We start from the raw sequence: 21,868 nt of genomic DNA on the forward strand, positions 1-21,868 counted from the left end.
GTCTTTCCTTCGTGTCTTCTCTACCGATGGCAACGTGAAAAGTGAGCTCAGTGGGGTAACATTACCTCCTTAATATTATCGCCGAGAACCTCTCGTAATCGTCTCGGCCTCGTCCTCCTCTCTCTTCCGAAGCAAAGCCGCCATGGCTCTCTTATCTCCGACCCAATTCCCTCGTGCCCAAACCCATTCCTCCACCGCCGCCGCCCCATGGCGTCGCAGACCCTCCTCCTCCTCATCCTCTGCCTCCTCCTTCGTCTTCGCTGCCAGCCTTCCCGATTGCGACCTCTCCTCCGAAAGATCCCCCTCCCATGGTCTTCCCGTTCCGTTGAAACCCAAGATTACCCTATCCGTCTTCAACTCCGCTGCCGCGTCCGTCGCCGCAGCTGCGGGCGGCGGATTCCTCTTCCATCTCTCTTCCATTCCTCCCCCCCGCTAACGGCGGCGGCGGAGGAGGAGGAGGAGGTGGTGGTGGTTGGGGCTGGGGCGGCGACGGGGGTGGCTTCTGGTCCAATGTGTTCTCCCCGTTGCCGGCGTCCGCGAACGAGAAAGAGCAGGCCACATCCGCCGGCAGCGTGGAGTGGGACTCCCACGGACTCCCTGCGAATATAGTCGTCCAGCTTAGCGGGCTTAAGCGGTACAAGATCTCGGAGATCCTCTTATTCGACCGAGCACCGTCGCCGGCACGGAGGACTCCTTCTTCGAGATGGTCTCCCTCCGCCCCGGCGGCGTCTACACCAAAGCCCAGCTTCAGAAGGAGCTAGAGACCCTGGCCTCCTGCGGCATGTTCGAGCGGGTGGACCTCGAGGGCAAGACAAAGCCCGACGGCACCCTCGCCGTCAATGTATCCTTTCTGGAGAGCACGTGGCAGGGCGCCGACTCATTCCGGTGCATCGACGTGGGCCTGATGCCGCAGTCGAAGCAGATGGAGATGGACCCGGACATGACGGATAAGGAGAAGCTGGAATACTTCCGGAACCAGGAGAGGGACTACAGGAATAGGATCGAACGGTCGAGGCCGTGCTTGCTGCCCGTGACGGTGCAGCGGGAAGTGATGCAGATGCTTCGGGAGCAAGGGAGGGTGACCGCGAGGTTGCTGCAGAGGATCCGGGACCGGGTCCAGAAGTGGTACCACGACGAGGGGTATGCTTGCGCCCAGGTGGTCAACTTCGGGAATCTGAACACGAGGGAGGTGGTCTGCGAGGTCGTGGAAGGGGACATCACGTAGCTGGCCATCCAATTCCAAGATAAGCTTGGGAATGTCTGCGAGGGGAATACCAAACTTGGGGTCATTCGCCGGGAGCTGCCAAAGCAGGTAATCTTTGTGTGACTAATTAGTATCTGTTTTCCTTCGCTTGAATAGAAAACCTTCTGTTTTTTATTTCATGCTGTGTGTTTTTTCCATTGCACAAGATGAAACTTTTCCTTTGGTGGCTAAAAACTTGTTTCATGAGGGTGGATGCTGTATTTTGAATAGGACATTTCATGAAGTGCTGCAATACAAACTCTGAAAAATCATTCTGATGGCACTGGTTTTCATGTTGTTCTATTGTTTCAGATTTAGCTTAAACAATCACCACAAGAAAGAATCAATTTGATATGTGAAGTCAAATTTGTTCATGGCCATAGAGTATTGTATGTTGGAAAAGCCCCCAAGTGCTGGGATATTATTTAGTAATTCTGTTGAGACTGCCTGAGCCAATTGTGAGTGGCGAAAATGTTTCTTGGAACATGCTTATCTGCCTAATCTTAATCTTTTCCTTTGCTTTTCTTTTATTTTCCATACAGAGTCTAGACATCTTAGACTTGTGATTGAAGTATTCACATTGGTGAATCATGAGGCTTGAGTCATAACTCACACCACCTAGGAGAGAGGATCGTCAAGATTATGGTCCAGTAATGTGCATAGACAATGAGACATGATTCACGGTTTGCCCTGGCTGCGGTTCAGTTCAGAAGTCCAATCCAATTACACAGTTTAGCCCTAGCCCTAGTTCGGTTCAAACCAAAGCTGAACCACTGCAGAACCGGAACCGAACTTGGTCAATGGTTCAACAGTTCTGAATTGATCCTGAACCAGGGTGATTCGATTTTGTTCCAGTTCCAATTTCAAGGAACCGAAACCGGTGGTTTGATTCGGTTCAGTTCTAAATTAAAAAAACTAAATGCCCTTTTAAATGTTGAATCTACCCTTCTAATAGTTTAATAAACAGTTAATTGGAGGGGTATTATCAGAAATTCAAAAATAAATAAATAAATAAATAATAAAATATGCAGTTCCAAACTGGAACCGCCAGTTCTTGAACTGAAATCACCTGGAACCGAACCAGTTCCAGTTCCAAATGCCGCTGAACCAAAATCGTTAGTTTCGAAATCCGAACCATCAGTTCTAGAACCGAGGTCAAGACTATACACGGATCATGGGACTTGAGTTGAGAATTTGGAAATTGGATATATATTGTGATTTGTAATAGGTTTGCAGATGTTAGGACAAGTTTTTCTGCATTATCTATGACTATTTCTTGATTGGTTTCAATTATTACAATTTAAACAGTTTTTAGTTTAAAATAATTTTTTTATGTCTCAGTGACTATTTTATTTTTAAACAGCAAACACTTTCGTCTTTATTAACAACTTGTGTGATTTATTTGGTGCAGCTTCGAGCAGGACATGTCTTCAATATGGAAGCAGGGAAACAAGCTTTGAGGAATATCAATTCACTTTCTTTGTTCTCTAACATAGAAGTAAACCCACGACCTGATGAAAAGAATGAAGGAGGAATCATTGTTGAGATCAAGCTTAAAGAATTGGAACAGAAATCAGCTGAAGTAAGCTCAGAATGGAATATCGTGCCTGGACATAACGGACGGCCGACACTGGTATTTCTGTCTGCAAAGATCTTACAATATTTTGTTCTAGGATTTGTGAAATTTGTTCAGATCTCACATGTTTTTTTCCCAATGTTAATGGGAAAGAATATTATGTTCTAGAATTTGTGAAATTTGTTCAGATCTCACATGTTTTTTTCCCAATGTTAGTGGGAAAGTTGCAAGGATATTTCATTTATTCCATCAAGTTCCTATTCTTATATCAAAGACTTCCTATTCTCAGGCATCAATTCAACCTGGTGGAACTGTTTCATTTGAACACAGGAACATCAATGGATTGAACAGATCGATAGTTGGTTCTGTGACATCTAGCAATCTGCTAAATCCTCAGGTTTGTGAATTCTGGATAATGTTTACAATTTTTAAGGTTCTTTTAACACGAGAATGAAATCAAGCTTCTGAATTTTAACAGAGCAGAAAGTAGTTATTCACATTTATTTCAAATTCTGCACATTCTTTCTGATGATGCATATCATTTATTCTCTGCTTTTAGAACTTCAGATATTTTCTGTTGGTTGCATATCAACTTGGAACACTTGTGGCATTGTTTTGTGTGCTCCTTATTCATGGTCATGCATGCTTGATTCTCTTTGTTAATCATCAAGCTGGTTCACATAGAAATGGTCTTTTCATTTGCCTTTTTGTGAATATAGTTAGGAAATTTAGTACAAGAGCTAAAACCTTAACATCGGCCTCAGCATTTCACCTTTATCTTATAGTTAATAGATATTCATTTAGCAGGATTTGCAGGTATCTAATTGTGCTGTTTTTTCTTGTTTAGGATGATTTGTCTTTTAAGCTTGAATATGTGCATCCGTATGTGGATGGTGTGACCAACCCTCGCAACCGGACCTTTCGTGCTAGCTGCTTTAACAGCTGGAAGTTAAGTCCTGTTTTCACCGGCGGGCCAGGTGTTGATGAAGTTCCACCAGTGTGGATTGACAGGGTGGGCTTAAAAGCAAATATAACGGAGGTTGGTGTTAATGTTGAAGCAATCTGTTATCTTATATATATATATATATATATATATATATATATATATGTATGTATATATATGTATATATGTATATATACACATGTATATGTATATATGTATCTATACACATGTATATATATATATATGTCTTACTTCTGCATTTTTTTTAAATAATGTTCATCATTGAATATTCAGAACTTCACTAGACAAAGCAAATTCACTTATGGACTTGTGATGGAGGAGATTACAACACGTGGCAAATATAACTCGCGATAACACAAAATTTATAAATGGTGCAATTGTTGGTCAAAGAGATGTTTTTCAGGTATCTTTTCGTCTTTTACTTTCTTCATTTACATTCAAATTCATATCTTTGGCATCTGTGCTTAGTTCTGAATGCTGATCTCAAATGTGGGGTAGCTTTAATTGAAATGTGAACAATAGAATGCTTCCAGTGAAAGCTTCAGTGGTATCTTATTGAGGATGCATGTCTACACTGCTTAGGAAAAGCATAGAGATGAACTGAATAGTATCACACCTAAAAGTTAGTTGCCTAAAATTCTATTTTTCAGGGACTGCACAACATCTAACCATTCTAAATTTTCATGTAGCCATGACTAGCTCATTTCAGTGCATCTATGTTCAATGCCTAAAATGATCATCACTCAGACCTATTTCTCAACTTGAAATCTTTTTGAAAAAAAAATTGGACTTTGTGCATCAAAAGTTGTATGGTTAACAAGAATGAAATCCATCATTCACATCGATCTTATATTTCTTCTAATGCATTGTTTCTGCCATTTATTTTCTTTCATTGCAGTTAGACCAAGGCCTTGGAATTGGGAGCAATTTTCCTTTCTTCAATCGACACCAACTCACATTAACCCGCTTCGTTCCGTTGAAGCAAGTCGAGGAAGGCGTCGGCAAGTCACCACCACCTGTTCTTGTTCTGCATGGACATTATGGTGGCTGTGTGGCAGACCTCCCAAGTTACGATGCTTTCACTCTTGGAGGACCCTACTCCGTAAGAGGATACAACATGGGCGAGTTGGGTGCCTGCAGAAACATCCTCGAGGTAGGCATCCTTAGTGTTATTTCCTTGTATTTATACATCTAGAACCCAACCATGCTTTAATCATACTTAGCTCGCTGCCGAACTGAGGATCCAGGTGAAGAACACCTGTATATACGCATTTGCAGAGCACGGGAATGATCTTGGTAGTTCTAAGGATGTCAAAGGAAACCCAACCGAGTTCTTCCATCGGGCAGGGCATGGCTCGTCGTATGGCGCCGGTGTGAAGCTTGGGATGGTGAGAGCAGAGTATGCAGCCGATCATAACTCAGGGACAGGTGCAGTATTTTTCAGGTTCGGAGAAAGGGTTTGAGTCACATTACTGACTGTGACAGTTTTGAGTCACATGAGAGGAGATTAGCGGACATTTTGTCATGATTTTCTAAGAAATGAAACTTCTTTTCATATGTATTTGCATCTGTTTCGACAAGAAGTTGATTGGCTTTGCTCGTTCTTTTTTGGTCTCCCTTTTTTTCTATTTTGTATTGAGTGTAAAGACCCGAACTTAATCAGGCTAATTACATATCATCCCTTGCAGTTAGATCCCCTTACTATCCATATCCTTAGAGTTAAAAAAATTGTATTAGAATCTCTATAATTTTAAAAATGAAATATATAGTTTTATTTATCTTAATATTGATCGATTTTATCGATGAAAATATGAAAACAAAAGATAAAAAGATAATTTTAACGTTTCAATTTATGATGACGGATGACGACATTGTTGAGACTATGGGCGGTTGTTGTGAATAAAAAGAACGACGACGAAAGGTGAGGATCATGTAATCCTCCATTGTTGATATTAAAATTATTTTTTTTATTTTTTATTTTTATATTTTCATCCGAAATGAAATGCGGCTTTAGTGCTTCCTCTAAGCTCTGGTTCGGTCTAACTCCCCCGCTGACCTCTTCTGCTCGCCCTCGACGACATGGGTGGACGTGAAAGAGAAGGTTTGGAAGAGATCTGCTCAAAAGATATTGACTTTGGCAGGTTTCAGTTGCCGCGGAGGACGCTATGCCCCCGGAGATTATTCCCGCCGCCGCCGAAGAAAGCGCTGCGTCCACCGTCGTCTCTGCTCTTCTCTTCGTCGCCTTTATTGGGCTCTTCATGCTCACCGTAGGGGTAATCTCCCTTGCCCAACTCCAGTCACCACTTGTAGCCTTGGTGACTGGAGTCAAAAGGCTGCTCTTTTACCTCTTTCTGGTGACCAATTGTAGTGGTTGGCTAGATTCTTGTTTGCGAGCTTTCTTTTCTTGTTTCTTGATTGTGATACTTGAAAGATGGGATTTTGCTTGCTTGGACGATGACAAATTTTGATTTTTTTTTTGTTTTGTCGTAAATTGTTGGTTTTGCAATCGGAGCAGGTGATCTACTTGGCAGTGCAAGATTTTCTTCAGAAAAGAGAAAGAGATAAATTTGAGAAAGAGGAGGCAGAAAAGACGAAGAAGGGAGGAAAAAAAGCAAAGGCCAAGGCGAGGACTGGGCCCAGAGGGTTTGGCCAGAAAATTGAAGAAGATGAAGAATAAACACGATATATGTGAGCGTTCTCCCTCTTTCTTCTCTATTCTTTTTGCACTTAACTTGGATGCTTCAGTGATTTTCGATAACTTGAACCTTATTTTAGTTCTTTCTTTGTAGAAAATACCTTCGATGTTCATAAATGTGGTGTGGCATTCGCTTTGGCATTGATGAATTACTTCTTACTGCATGTTTGAACCCTAAATTGCTGCATTTGGAAGTATGCTCTACAACATAGTAGCTGGTTATTGTTGGAATTCAAGAAATCTATGAAACTTATGCCGGTCAATTCCGAGTGAAGCTCGAAGTTGAATCTTGTGTGTTAAGTGGAAATAAGTACTCATTTTGATTCCTGAGAGTATAAACTTAAATGTGAAGCAATCTCATGGATTCATTTTCTGCTAGAGCCATAATTATAAACGGAGGACAAGGAAGAACAAACATTGTACACATGTAAAAGAAAACAGAGTTTTGTGGAGAGAAACCTATTTTGCAAAACCAGTAATGGCTATTTTTAGCTGAGGTTTTGACCTTCTTCGTGACAAGTACTAAGGGCTTTCTCCATTGTTGAACTTTTAGCATCTTCTGATCACTTATTTGATTCCATAAAGAACAAAAAGATACTTGACTGGAAGTTTTGGTCTAAACATACTTCACATCTTGCAAGCAAGAACCATTGTATGTACATGCTTCATGCTACTACAAATTTATGAAGATGATTGTCTCAATTTTTCTATTGATTTGCAAGAACTGCCTGACCAAGAAAACACATCGTTCGACATCTTGACTTCTGTAATTGAATTATTTACATGACATCACACATGCTCCGTCGATGCACTGATACTAATATTTGGTATTCAGTGCTGCAATATCTGAGCTGACTTCTTTATCAGAAGATAGGACACTTAACTGCTAAACTCCTTTCCTCTTTTAATGTTATTATCAACTTTTTTGGACATCTAACATTACTTCTCTATTAGGTTAATCCAAGAACTGAATAATTCTCGGTCTTTGCAGGTGATTTAGTTTGTATTTGTGGGAAGTTACAACCGGAAATCAAGAAATTATGATGAATGGTGAGTGCCCAAAGCTGCTGAATATTTCTCCAACAAGCCACTCAGCATCTGAGAGAACTGACAACATATTTATCTTCTCCACCAGGTATCTGTAGATCATCCTTTGCATGAGATGCCATGGCACCATGGGATTTGCCTCTTCTTATCATTCCAGCAAAATTCTTTACACTGTTCCTTGTCCTCTAGTTTTGTTGATCTTTCTCTCTTCCTGCAGGCATCTTCTAGTCACATTGTGATTAATGATTTTGTAGTTGTTGTGCCATCATTATCTGTATCCATATACAGCTTCATTTTTATCCATAATTTCCTTGGAAATTCTAAAGATCTGTAGTGCTTGGCAATGAAATTTCTTCTAGATTCTAATCCCCATTGTATGTGATGTGAAAGGATATGTATCTGTTTATTTAAGTGAATGCTTTCTAAATTTGAAGTGTCTGACTTCTGAAATGAAAGGATATGTATTAATTAATTAATCAAATGATTAATAGGAAGTATGTTCATTCATGTTAAGATTACTCATTCGCGGTTCATATAACTACACAACTCCACACAATAAATATTTCCAAATGCAAAACAACTTAATTGAATATTTGAGCATTTTTAGACAATCCCATAAAACTGGATCTATCAAGTCCCAATTGCAAAAGGAAATTTTATTCATTACAATTCCAAAAATATTTTAAGTTAAGTGTCTGAAAAGAAAAGAAAAATAAATTGAACATTTATCTAATTGTAATATATATATATATTAAAAAATTTAGATTTTTAAATAATAAAAATAAATTTACTTCAACTTAATTGAGCGGATTCTCGGAAAGCTCCTAGTTTTGAGAAGTTTTTGTAGAGTATGCTAACTTTCAAAAAAATTTGTACAATATCCTTTTTATATAAAAATTATTTTATCCTTGTCTTCATCGGATCTACTGATAGGGTGAGCGATTACGAGCTGACATAAGTCCTTAGTCATGCGTCTACCTTGCTTGTGGCTAACGATGAGACTGTTATCGCTAGCAGCGAGGGCAAAGCATAACGACTAGGGATAAAATCATCAGTTATGATATATAAATAAAAAAAAAGCTAAGAGAATTTTTGAAAGTTACAAAAAATTTATGAAAACTAGGGACTTTTTTTTTAGAATTAAACTATGGTTTTATTTTTTTATTGAATTTGCGCAACTTAATTACAAACTATAGAATTTCAATAAAATCCGGAAAAAAAATTTGACAGCGGTCAAGAATGGGATAAAATCATCGATTATGATATATAAATAAAAAAAAGGCTAAGAGAATTTTTGAAAGTTACAAAAAAATAATGAAAACTAGGGACTTTTTTTTTAGAATTAAACTATGGTTTTATTTTTTTATTGAATTTGCGCAACTTAATTACAAATTATAGAATTTCTATAAAATCCGGGAAAAAAATTTGACAGCTGTCAAGAATGGGATTCGAACCCATGCCCTTTCGGACCAGTACCTGAAACTGGCGCCTTAGACCAACTCGGCCATCTTGACATGTGACATTTTGTCCATGATAAATTGTGATATAATATAATTAAGGAAATAAGGTTATCGGGTGGTTTTCTTAACGTCAAACGAGGATCGAATAAGATTGTTGTTGGACGTTAAAGCTGACTATTCGGTTAGTTTGGATCCGATATTATGGTTCCCACGGCGGGACCCACTGGTAATGCCCGTCTGTCGCAGCAGGGCTGAAGTTAAGATCCGATCCGCTTCGGAGTTGGATTCGACATGCGTTTTCAGGTTCCGATCCGTTTAGAGTCCTATTATATCCCCAGCGTCACCTGTCACCAAATAGCTTAGGTGGCTCCGCGGAGCAGCCCAACGTGCAGGGCCGTGGTTCGCCGTCGCCTCTCGCTCTCCTCGTGACGCTCCTCCTCTTCCAAGCCAAATCGCTCCCCCGGTATTACTTTTGTTTCTGTCTCTTCACCTCAAAGATTAAAGGTCTCCAATCGCTATCTAGGGTAAGTCTTTCCTCGCGTTTGTTGATTTCAGATTGGTGTTCTCGCATCTTCTCGATGCTTCTAGGGTTTCTGCTGCAAAGCTTTAGGGATCTTGGAATCCTAGATCTGTCTACCTCGATGGTGTCCCTTTAACCATTCCTTGGATCGATAAATCTTTGGGAATCCGGATCTAGGATCTTGTAGAACTCAAATTTCGTCAGAAAATTCCAATCTTGGAAAGACCAAGTGTGTTTCGTCCCTGTCGTGAATGTGTTCTCCTCTATTACGGACGGTTCGACCTCGCATATCGATTCTCGCTGATGCAGTTGCGTTTTCTTGATTATTTGAAGGGCAAGAGGTCGCTTTGAGGTGATCATTAGCCACTGCAATCATGAGTTATTTTTTCCGGGGGAGTCGGGCGGACATCGAAAGCGGCTTGCCTGGATTTATACCGGATAGGCGACCGGTGGTATTGTTCTTGAATTATCTGTTTGAAGTGCATTCTTCTTTTAATTATGGCTTTTTTGCTTATTGACTATTTGTTGTGTTTTGGTCATAGCGAATGCATGCGGGAGTTCGTCCTGTTAATAACAATTCGATGGCTTTTCTCGTAACCGGTATGTCTCGAATTGTTTGATGATGGGGCTTTCCTGTTCTTCTATCTGGTTTCAGATACGTGGCTCCTAATTTCATGTGCATGATTGATATTGCAGTCCTTGTGCTGTTCATGATATTGAATTCACATCAGATGTCACCCAACTTTCTGGTAATTCCTAATGGCGGGATTCTTTATATGCGTATCTTCATTTCTTAGTTAGTATCTTTTCAGAATCTGAGGGCTTCCCTCTGTGGGTATGTTGTGTTTGTAGCTTTGGCTTGTTTTGGGAGTGTTTCTGATGGCCACCAGCCTTAGGATGTATGCAACTTGCCAACAACTTCAGGCCCAAGCCCAAGCTCATGCTGCAGCTGCAAGTGGCTTCCTTGGTGGCACGGAGCTGCGGTTGCATGTTCCACCATCCATAGCCTTTGCCACAAGAGGACGCTTACAAAGCCTCAGGCTCCAACTTGCTCTTCTTGACCGGGAATTCGATGATTTAGGTACAAACTTCTAAAATATTTTATTTTCCCCGGCATCATTGCCTGCATTGACAATGATGAAGCTTTATGACTTTGCTTGATCTTAGCTCTCCCATTTTCCTTGTTCTTCATTTTCGTTATTCCACTTTCTCTTTTGCCTATGGTAAATCTTGCTACTCAGCTTCTTTCGTTTACTATTTTTCAGATTATGATGCTTTAAGAGCACTGGATTCTGATAATCCTCCTGATGCTCCTTCGATGACCGAGGAAGAGATCAATTCGCTACCTGTACACAAATACAAGCTTCAATCCTCCAATCGGCAAAGGCAAGATCCAATTCTTTACCTGTACATAGGCTTTGTTTTTTCAAAGTTTTCATTTTTTAATATCTTTCGGTTACAACAAATTATCCTCTTTTTAATTGAAGAGATTTGATTGTGCTTGGGCAGTGGTGGATCAGTTCTGCAACATGCATCGTCTTCTTCAATATCTGCAACTGAGGTAGTCCTTTACAATCCCTTTGTTTTTTTCTTTATCCTTGAAAATGCTGTGCTATTATCTCTTGCATTATGGAATATTCAGGGGTTTATTGTTTTTGCTTGTTCTTAATTTTTCAACCTGGCCCTTCAGTTAGATAATATGAATTACGAATTAAACATGGAGTATCTACAAAGTTTAGTATTTAATTTAATATATTCCTTGAAACTTACTATTGGATATGTCACTAAGTTGTTTTGTTTTCTGTTAGTTATCCTGCCAGAAAATAATTGTGTTATTTATTACACTGTTTTTCTCGGTATACTATCCATCATAGAAAATTTGGACTTGTCCTTTTCTTGAGTGTTTCTATGGATAATTAGCACACTGTTGAACTATTTTTGGATTGGAAAGGGAAAATCTTCATTTAGGTGGTTATTTTCTTCTTTGGTTTAGATAATCACATGCTTTTGTTATGTAAGTTGTGTTTCTCTTTGTCTTGTAATGAAAGCTTGAATTATACAAAATATAACTTTGTGGATTTTATTTGATTGGAGTTGATATGTTGTTAGTATCCACTGGAGCCATGTGCTGGTTCTGGAGTTCTGGCCAACCCAAAATTTCTATCACCCATAAAGGTTTCTTTAGGTTGGAGCATTGTACTGAAAGCTTGAATTGTACAAAATTTCTATTAGCCAACTGAACTACTTATTGCATGAAATTTAGCAGAGATGGAAGAGAGATGATGTGGCTTAAAAAGTATCTCTAGTTATTGGACATGTGACTAATGATAAATAGCAAGGGACTCAGACATCAAAATTATTCAATGATTATAAGAAATATCTGGATTCATGGTGAAATTTGAGAGTTCAATCTACTCTGTAATTTATTATGTTTTTCTTGATAAAATAGGACATTTTAAATCGGCATCATGTGTGGCTTTTCCATGTTCGAGGTTCTTCGGAACTATCTTGTTGCTCACCGGTATTGAATTACATCTTTTTCTTTTGCCATGCAGTAGAAATTTTTGGTGAATAATTAATGCAACTCATTAAACATTTCCTTTATGCATCACTTTGGTGAATAATTAATGCAACTCATTAAACAAATTCTGAAAGCATAAGCAGGCATAGATTAAAACAAGTATATACTGTGACGGAAGAGGATTATGCTGCTGCTGAAAAACTGAAACCTGAAGTGCCATTTGCTTACATTTTGAAATGTTAAAGCATTCAGGGACTCCTTCTGGCAATCAGCTCATTTTATCAGGAAGTACTTTGCTTCATTCTTATTTGTTTGTGTCTTGAGTTTTAGAACTTCATCCACTTGGCTCTGAATTGAATCTCTTTCTTCAACTGTTGACTATTTCCACTCTCACAAAAAACATCCATCTGACAAATTGAAACAAACCTCTGGAGCATTTACAGAAGGATATTTACAGCATGTCATTTTTCCATGGCAACGGCTTGAATAATTTGTCATTAAGTTTTCCTCCATCTCCAGATATATATCCTCTTTGGCTATTAAGATGTTTCATTCTTGTCTTTGTTGGTTGTGTATTCTTTGATGTCAACAGATGGTGTTTGAGAATGTCCAAGTATCATTACTTTGACCAACAAACTAAAGTCAAATCCCAAGTTTTAGGTATATATGTATGTCACCTGAGTTCCAAAATGTGAAAAATATCAACTAGTTGATTAGTAAATAATACAGTGAATGCAGATCACTAATCTGAGGTATAATACACTTCTGTCCTCCATATTAGGATCCGAATGCCTTTTATCAATCACTGTATTTCCCAAAAGGTTCATATATGTTCTGTTGACAGATTATGTTGTCTATAATCAAAGAATTTATGATTATTTGACAAAGTTGAAAAGGTGTGAAGGCTATTAGTTTCAATTTTACAGCATAATATTTCTCCTTGGTGGTACTTCTTTCCTGCTGATTCTTTTAATTGATAGTTGGTTTGGTGTTTAAAGATTAACATTGAAACTTCTTTTGCCTTTTGGTGATGTTTCAACTTTCTTTGATCAGAGAAATTGTGTTGCTTATCTAAATTACGCTTGTTCCTCTATTTTCATTTGGTCTGATTTTAAACTTTCTTCCACCTACTTACTGAGATAGAAAAATTTAACAATTGTCTAGCAGAAAAGGCAGGAAGGTACTAAACTAGATGGAAACTTGAAGACTCCAGAAGATGAACTGACATGCAGTGTTTGCTTGGAGCAAGTCAATGTAGGAGAATTAGTAAGAAGCTTACCATGCTTACATCAGGTATCAACTTCTTGTAACATGCTATATTTAATATGTCTAAGTGATATATCAAGTAGGAAGTTGTACTTACCCTTGGTCCATCTAAGTTTTTGTTTAAAATGGGTGAACTTTTTGTTGATTGCTCTATAGAAGGGAAACTTATGTCTGCAACAATTTCTTAATCCTCCATGCTTTTCTACACTTAATTGAGAGTTGACATAGTCACCGGTGTATATTTTAGAATATATATTGGATTCTGATCCTCAATGTTCCATGTCAAACTCTGATGAGCTTAATCAAGCAATCATTTGTCCCCTCTCATGAGTTTTCAATGGTTTATACATCAATGCAATATCTTGAACCTAGCAACATAAATCATCAAATCTATGTGCTCTTGTTTGCTTTACCTGTTCACAATTTTATGTATTTGTCACTGTACCGATCAGGAGTCGGACAAGGCACCTTTTTTATTGGTGTACCAACACTTGATACACCGAGTCTGAAAAAACTTTAAAATGGCTGAAAATTTGAAAAAATAGAAATTGTCCGGTATGGAGGCTATCATATGACTTAGGCAACTGTTAGCCTCCTAGATTTACTCTCTGACGTTGTTTCATCAAAGTTCCATTGTTGATGAAATTGGTTGATATAGCTATGTGGATTAGTACCTTTTTTGAATCTTCTTAATTATTGAACTTCTTGCAGTTTCATGCAAACTGTATCGACCCCTGGTTGCGTCAGCAAGGTACATGTCCTGTCTGCAAACATAGGGTGAATTCTGGATGGCATGCACACAGTGATGGCGAAATGGACATGGTTTAACTGGTTCTATTTATTACTGGGAGATCTGAACAAAAGGCATGCATGGTTGCTGCTGGATCAATGGTGCATGTTGCTTAATGTCCGAAAGGTTTTGATGTGGATACGATTAACTATATGTACAGTATTAGTTCACTACTTGTTAAACTATAAAGTAGCTTGTATTAACCCTATTATCGAATTTTTGTGTGAATTTTAAGATTGAGCAAAAGTCTTGGAGGTGCAGCAAATCAAGCTTCTTGTTCAGGCAATCTTCATTTTGTTGGCATCAGATTCCTTTTGAATTTGATAAGCAGGATGAAACCTGCCATATTTCTTGGATTGAGATCATATGTTTTGTTTCATATTTCGAGTATATTGATCGTTAATTGCAGTGATAAATCATCTGAAATAAAAAGGAAATATACTACTGCATTAATTTTAACAAAAATTAATGTAATGATCCTATGCAAATTCTCCTTAAAAAAAAAACCTTAGGTTTTTTTTTTCTTTTCCTTAAAAGAGTGTCCTTTTTTTATTTATTGAGTTCTTTATTTTTTAGAAGATGATATTATTTTTAGTTATCGTCCCATTTGCTGGTCTGTTATCGCTTGTCGCTTCCGTCTTGTTGTGAAGTGCACCTCTTTTTGACGTTCATCTTTTTTCAATCTCTCTCGTTTGTTGCTTTTGAGGTATTATTATCATCTTATGGTCTTTCATTGAAATGAAGAAGATGGTCACAATGAGACTTTCCCTCCCTCTCTCATCGAATGGTTCGTCACACTAGGCATCACTTGGACCTAAGGACGAGGGATAGAAGTGGGGCATAAGTGAGCGAGGGCACATTCCTTTAGCATGAGGGGACCAAAATCCTTGAGATGATAAGATCTTAATAGCACATTAGTAGCAATGAATGACGGCAAGAACAGTGGGATAGAGGTGGACGATACCAAGAAACATATTGCACATATTGTATGACGAGACAAAGATAATCACGACACAACGGAGTAAAGAGAACGAGGCAAGAGCGACGAGACGAAGGTGAGCGAGAGGGACATATTGCATGCACACTATATGATAAGGCAAAGCCAATCACAACATAATGGGAGTGAATGATACAGTCAATCTAATATTTTATAATATAAACGGTACTTTAATCTAATAAACCAAAAAATGATGCTTTTCGAATTTACCTAACGTTCCTACCAGAAAAAATAATAATAATAATAATAATAATAAATAAAAAGCGTGTTAGTGCCAACTTTAATAAAGAGAGAGAGAGGAAAGTCTCCGTCATCTTTTTCCCTGCACAGCAAATGGTAGGCCGTGGAATCACCACCACGGCCACTACTGTTACGTGATCCACTTCAGTTCCTGCCTCGTCATTCCACAACATGAGATGCGTCCCACCGTCCTACCATGCCAGCTAGGCTGTCCCACGTGGACCGATGGGGCCGCCCCATCGTCGCGGCATCCGACAGCCACGAGGGCGACCCCGTGACGCCGGTCAGATCGGGATCGGCGGGCGGGTCCCGATCCGACTCGGACCGCTGTGCCCCAATCGCGATGGTGACTCAGTGCAGTCTGTTCCACGAAAGATATCGTTCGAACCGAGCAGCAAACGGCGTCCGGATTGCCCGCCAAGAGATGACTCGAATGACGGATCGGGTGACGGTGGGGTCCAACCCAAACACGAGTCTAACATGCATGGCATCACGTGCTCAGTCTCCTCGCCTAGATGGACGGATCGACGGCGGCAACGTGATGCCGGGACCCGATGAAACTGGTCAACGGTCAACTCACTCGACAACCATATGGGGAGCGGAGGAGAAGATGCCATGGAGCCAAGCAATTTATGTATCCGAGTGTGATCCGTACACAGTCATCACATGGAGAACGAGCATCGCGGCATGCAAAAATAACATCCTTTGATGCTCATCTCCTTAATCTCCTCTCCTCCTTAGCGATGAAGAGATGTTAGATATTAGATCAGTGATGATATAGTATACTAATAAAAGACAGGGAAAGGGCACTTATTTGCCTCGAAGATCTTTGGAGAATCCAAAGTCGAGACGAAAAAGATCCACTTCCTACATCGTCTTCTTCCAAGTCAGATCAAAGCCATTGGGAGGAGAAGAGATTCGGAAAGAAAGAATGGAAGGGGCATCACGTTGCATGATTCCTTCTTATCCCTCCTCACCGCGTAGCGGAATTCCCACACTGTACTTGGATAATGCGAACAGTTCCACCGGTGTACGTTGAAGTGACGTAGCCCATTAAATGCATGAAGTAAACAAATACCATGCACAGACATCGATAACTCATCATGTCAGTCGATGCCACCACCCAAAACTCGCCCGTTGTTCCGGTCTCTCTGTCACCATGAAATTTTTGCATGTCGATCCATCGATGATGCACGAAGAAGATGATGCTGCATACGATGCAGAGCACCCAAGCATGCTATGGCCTCCCAGATGGACGCTAATACAGTGGCCTCGGTAGAACACAGTTCCTCTCTCTCTCTCTCTCTCACACACGCACACACAACTTTCCTTGGCTTACTTGGGCCTACAGCTCGTAGATCTATCATCTGCAACCCTAATGGAGGTTCAAAACCTCTACAAGAACACAGAGACAGAGAAAAAAAAGGCATACGGTATACACACAACAAAAAGAATGAATCTAATACTCTATATGTCGGTGTTGAGAGAAAGATCACAGGTGTCGAAGGGTAGATATATCCTTCTTCTTCTTCTTCTACCGTGTCAAGGGTAGTCTCGCCAGCAAATGAGCATGGTGACGCAACGGCGCATGATGTAGAACCTGGCTCGCTGCTCCTTCACGAGGCCGGCGCAACGGCTCGAGAAGGACCTCGGCGGCTTCCTCCGCCCTTCCTTCGTGCTGGATGACCCTTTGAGGAAGTGCCCTCCGCCCTCAGTGGCCGCCACCTCTCTTCTGCTCCCGCTGCAGCTATTCCTGCTTTCTTTCTTTGAGAGCTTCCACTTCTCATCCGTGTAGATCTCCATCCCCCTCCCCCCCTCCCTGTTCCACTGCACCAGATCTAGTTATCTCCTCTCTCCTGTCCCACCTGAAGAATGAACTCAGCTATGCTCGTCTCTCAGAGAGAAGGAAGAGGAGAAGAAGGCAGGGGTTGAGTTTATCTATGGTTTGCTCAATGATGGTGTGATGAAGGGATCAGTAAGTAGGGTTCGGATATATAGATGGGGAAGAGAATATGGTGAAAGAGAACCGAGATTGGTGGTGTGCAGTGGGTATCACCACCTGGAAATCCTGCCACCTCTCTCTCTCTCTCTCTCTCTCTCTCTCTCTCTCTCTCTCTCTGCAATTGCTTAACTCTGAGACATCTTTCTCATTGTTGTAATTAAGAATGCTGAGATCCCGAGACCAACGTGAGGGCTCAAAGAATCACTGAGATGTGACTCGGCCGCATGCATCCAACTCGGCTTTGCCTTGGACAAAACAGAGAAGGAAACAAAGAACAAGCTGAGGGACTTGAGGCCCGGAAGTAATTGAACTTCTCCTCTTCCATACCAACTTTGAATTGCATGATCATTACATCTATGAAGAATCAGACATATATTAGAACATTTCTTGAGGGAGAGGTACATCATTTCTCTCTCTCTCTCTCTCTCTCTCATGGGCCATTTTACATGTAGAGTTTGATCAACTGAGACTTATCTCATCAAACAGGTTTGGGACTGAACTTGTCATCCATTATTGTCACTCCTGCTCGTGAAAGCACAGTGTAGCCGTATCAGTAGCAGTGGTAAATAGTGTTTTTGGCGTACAGATCTGTGTACAAACAGACTGTTTCCCATAGTAAATGGCCAAAAGCAAGCTCAGACATCCAGTACCAACCAGCTGCTGCTCTCTTCACACTTCCTTAACTATGCTTCAATGGAGTGCTTCTTCTCCCTTCACTCTCCTGAGCTGATATGGTAAAGCTCACACTCCCACTTCACTGAAATGGTGTTCCAAGGTCTCACTTCTATTGCTGCAGCAGCAAAACAAGTAGCTGCTCAGACATCCAGTACCAACCAGCTGATGCTCTCTTCCCACTTCCTTAACTATGCTTCAATGGATTGCTTCTTCTCCCTTCACTCTCCTGAGCTGATATGGTAAAGCTCACACTCCCACTTCAGTGAAATGGTGTTCCAAGGTCTCACATCTATTGCTGCAGCAGCAAAACCAGTAGCTGCACACCAAACCTGTCATCAGAATGAAAAGAAATTGTACTGATGATTAGGTGGGAAATATTTTTCATGACTTCCAAGGACAAATGTTTAGCTGTTTAGTGCCACTTCCTGATTTCTTTGCAGCATAATCCTCTCCTAATCACACACACACACACACACACACACACACACATATATATATATAATATATATATACATACATTTACAATGCTTATGATTTTAGAGAGTATCTAGAAACATATACCAACTTTTTTTAAGTCTTAACCAAAACAAATACCTGATTTCTATTATTTCCTTACCCACCATGAGTAACTATTTGATTTAGTTTCACATTGAAAATAAATTAAGATGTAGATTGATCTATAAGATTTGATGAATATATTATTATTAACTTATGCTTAAATATTTTAGACTAGCGATTAAGACTCAATAAAATTAATAAATCAATTACATCATCAAACCCATTAAGCATTAATGTCTCACTACTATATACATATACATCATGAATACTGTTTATTAGCATGTTAGGAAAAAGTTTGTGTGTGAAAGGTAACTAAGAATTAGCAGATAAAAAACAGTTCTTCCAATAAGCTTTTAGGTTATATTCTTCCTTTGGGCTTCATCTCTGTACTGTTCATCGTTCCAATAACCAATCTGAAGTACTTGGCAACAATTCGAGCACAAAGACTCTTTCCAGATTCCAAAAGAGAGCATGCTGATGGTTTGATCCTGCTCAGAAAAATGTGTTGCCAGGTAAAGCTTTTGATCACATTCATCTTTATCATGCACTCAACTTTTAATATACTGGAAATTTTCTGCATTAGAAAGTTCCATATGCACATGTTGACATGTCAATGGGTGTCTTCTCTGCATCTCATTCGACACCACTTTGAAGGACATGCAAGTAAACATATGATATGATGAGCAAATGTTGCATTTGGTTTAGACCATCAGCTCTTCATTTCTACTGTGTCATGCAGAAATTAGGTTTGTGCTGCAGCTATACTATGCATATCCATACCTTTTTCAATGAAAATAAAAAAAAAACATCATCATTTACTACTCCATAGCAATAATAGCAAAGACATAAGTTTCAATTATTTGGTGTATGATATATGTATGTTTTGTTACCATTAAGATCCATAAAAAAATCATATGCTTAACTAAATTAAGGGTATTTATAATTCATATTAAAATCTATTTAAATCTTTCTTTATCTCTTCTCATATCATTAATAGGAATCATATCATCTCTTCTAACTACTACTAAACAAGGAAAACAAATATAGTATTTTTCTATAAACCAAATGGGACTCTTTTATTATTTTCTTTGCTTACGTCTATTTGAGTGTGAGAAGGATCACTATATATTTATTTATTGACCTTTGGTCACAACGCTTATGTTGTAATCTAAAAAGAAAAATAAAAATAATATTAGAATTATGTCATCATCACAATAGAGATTCCAAGAATGAAAGGATCTCGATTGGTATCACTATTTGGTATCAACGGATTGGAGTCCTAATCTCTGTTCTTCTGATGTCTGCTGCCTTAATAATTGATGACCAATAGTAGCCAATGGATGTCTGGAGTCACCTCTACGAGTTCCTTGGCTGATACGCGACTCCAAGTATTATGTGAACGAGATGTCAAGGTTGATAGAGCTCGAGAACATCTTATAATTGCACAGCAACAATGGCAAGTGCAGGCAGCGACAGATAGGTCACTTTCTGAATTATTGGTTGGGTCCAAATGCCTATATGGGTATATAGAAGTCATTTATATGTATTAGCCAAATACTTAGCCATCATTCTTCTGTGTGATACAACACCAACAGTTGGGCAAAGTATAGAAAGCCACATATTGTATTCTCCCTTCGGAATATGCATTATTGCATATGCATCATTTGATGATGGTTGGGTGCAGTGCACTCCAAGCCACCTGAAATGAAAAGTAGGACATTTGCAGTGGTCGATTAGGGGATTGCATGAACTGTTGCTTGAATGTGGTTTTTGTAGAGAAATCTGTGATTCTTTTCTCACCTCCATTTGTATTTTATATCTCTTTTTCTATGAAAGTCTATGTTAGAGGTTTGTCCGACGAGACATATCTCATCATTAATATTGTAATCACTGATTTAAGGAGGGAATAATATGATCTTTATATACTGTCTGTCATATAGCATATTCTGTAAGCTTTCTATCATTTCTAATAATTGATGTAGCATGTCTAACAAGCACAGAATGAATAAGAACAGTCACACATAGCTTTGGCACAGATCTGTTCTTCTCAGCCTAGTAAAATAAGAGAGGGTATAACATGTGAAGCATATCGCAGCTGCTGCACTTGGAAAAGAATACCCACCTGTTTCACATATTTCAGCATCCCCTCACCATCTGATAACATAATGAACTTGATTCGATGGTGCATCCTCCTCCCCCCACCTGCACTCGTCGTCTTCGGCTGTGCGTTGCTCATTTGCTTAAGAGAAGATGCGACCAGTATAATGCTTCCCCACAGTCGATGGATGCCAGTGCACTACACCTGGAGTGCACAAAAGAAAACCTCTTGTTTGTATGTAGGTGGCGATTGAAGAAAGTATGTATGTGCAGGCTCAGGTTGAAGTCCTCTCTGCAGCAACGCTGAGATTCTTGCTTGCTCAAGTACTAGCTACTTTTGACATCTTATGATTGGAGCTATTAGAGGTGAATTATTTTGATGGACCCATCCGGTGCAGAAGCTGCTGCTGGAGTCCAGCTAGCTAGCATTGCCCACTGAAGAACTTGTAGGGCACCCACTGTAGCACACTGGATGTGGAGTCTCAAGGTAAGAGATGATGAGCAATGGTTAGCTACCACAACATTTCATTCACTGCCAGCCCGGCAGATTCTTCTTTGAGGAGAGTTCATCAGCCATCAAACCCTCATCAACCATTATTATGCTGATCACAGGATTCAGATAAGCCACAGATGGGGCCATATCACAGAAGGTGACTGTCACCTACAACTCATCAGTGTTCTCATGGCTGCCAAAAACACACTTGCTTTGGACTTATCAACATGTATCCTTAATTATCCTGCCACTGTCATGACACGAGTCAATCTTATCAATGATTTGGTCTCCATGTCTCACAAAAGTATTACCAGCATCATTCATCTGGAAAATTTACACATCCTATTTAAGTGAAGTAAAGATGAACACATAAAAGATTCAAATTCACCTGTAATTGTTGAGATAGAATAGATAAATGCTGTTTAAGTACTTAAGTTACAGAGGAGAATAGAAATAAGTTTCGAGAGTTTTAAATAAGTTAAAGTATAGAAAAAAAAAATTATAATTAAAAAATATAAGAAAAACTTTGAAATTGAGTCAAAATTCAAGAAAAATATTTTATCTAATCTTACTTCTTCTGGAAACTAAAAAGACAACATGTATTTTCTAAAGCAAAAAAAAAAAAAAAAAAACCATTAGATATCCCCTCTATATTGACAAAAAATCACATACAATCTCATGATCAAAATGAGACAAAATATGCCAACATGGTTATTACTTAATG

General features: G+C 39.4%; 1 protein-coding gene, 1 long non-coding RNA gene, 1 other non-coding gene and 1 pseudogene across 8 annotated transcripts; 2 read left to right on the forward strand and 2 right to left on the reverse strand.

Annotated features, from left to right (window-relative positions):
* The first annotated feature begins 89 nt into the window (after window positions 1–89).
* On the forward strand, window positions 90–5,387 carry LOC103997253 (protein TOC75-3, chloroplastic-like; annotated as a pseudogene). The gene is made up of 7 exons (XR_010479065.1): window positions 90–1,312; window positions 2,655–2,876; window positions 3,109–3,216; window positions 3,667–3,858; window positions 4,057–4,186; window positions 4,682–4,936; window positions 5,007–5,387. The product of XR_010479065.1 is annotated as a protein TOC75-3, chloroplastic-like (transcript).
* Window positions 5,388–8,958: 3,571 nt separating this feature from the next.
* On the reverse strand, window positions 8,959–9,039 carry TRNAL-CAG (transfer RNA leucine (anticodon CAG)). Its single transcript has one exon. It is a non-coding gene; the product is annotated as a tRNA-Leu (tRNA).
* Window positions 9,040–9,328: 289 nt separating this feature from the next.
* On the forward strand, window positions 9,329–14,363 carry LOC103996895 (E3 ubiquitin-protein ligase SDIR1). Of its 5 annotated transcripts, XM_018831043.2 has the most exons (10): window positions 9,345–9,448; window positions 9,541–9,734; window positions 9,839–9,957; window positions 10,048–10,105; window positions 10,202–10,254; window positions 10,358–10,586; window positions 10,771–10,891; window positions 11,015–11,066; window positions 13,191–13,319; window positions 14,004–14,363. In XM_018831043.2, exons 3-10 carry the CDS (start codon window positions 9,880–9,882, stop codon window positions 14,118–14,120), a joined length of 837 nt encoding a protein of 278 aa, XP_018686588.1. In that variant the 5' UTR covers window positions 9,345–9,448; window positions 9,541–9,734; window positions 9,839–9,879; the 3' UTR covers window positions 14,121–14,363. The 5 variants fall into 5 exon arrangements, with proteins under 5 accessions (XP_009416224.1, XP_064937989.1, XP_018686588.1 ...); XM_009417949.3 differs by lacking the exon at window positions 9,541–9,734 and having other exon boundaries at window positions 9,329–9,448; XM_065081917.1 differs by lacking the exon at window positions 9,541–9,734 and having other exon boundaries at window positions 9,329–9,448; window positions 13,194–13,319.
* A 3,487-nt stretch (window positions 14,364–17,850) lies between these two features.
* LOC135594196 (uncharacterized) lies at window positions 17,851–21,007 on the reverse strand. Its single transcript, XR_010480026.1, has 2 exons — window positions 20,677–21,007; window positions 17,851–18,325 (listed from the first exon to the last, which is right to left on the reverse strand). It is a non-coding gene; the product is annotated as an uncharacterized LOC135594196 (long non-coding RNA).
* Between the last annotated feature and the right edge of the window lie 861 nt (window positions 21,008–21,868).

The sequence above is a fragment of the Musa acuminata genome, chromosome BXJ1-9 (genome assembly GCF_036884655.1).
Source record: "Musa acuminata AAA Group cultivar baxijiao chromosome BXJ1-9, Cavendish_Baxijiao_AAA, whole genome shotgun sequence".
Taxonomy (NCBI): domain Eukaryota; kingdom Viridiplantae; phylum Streptophyta; class Magnoliopsida; order Zingiberales; family Musaceae; genus Musa; species Musa acuminata.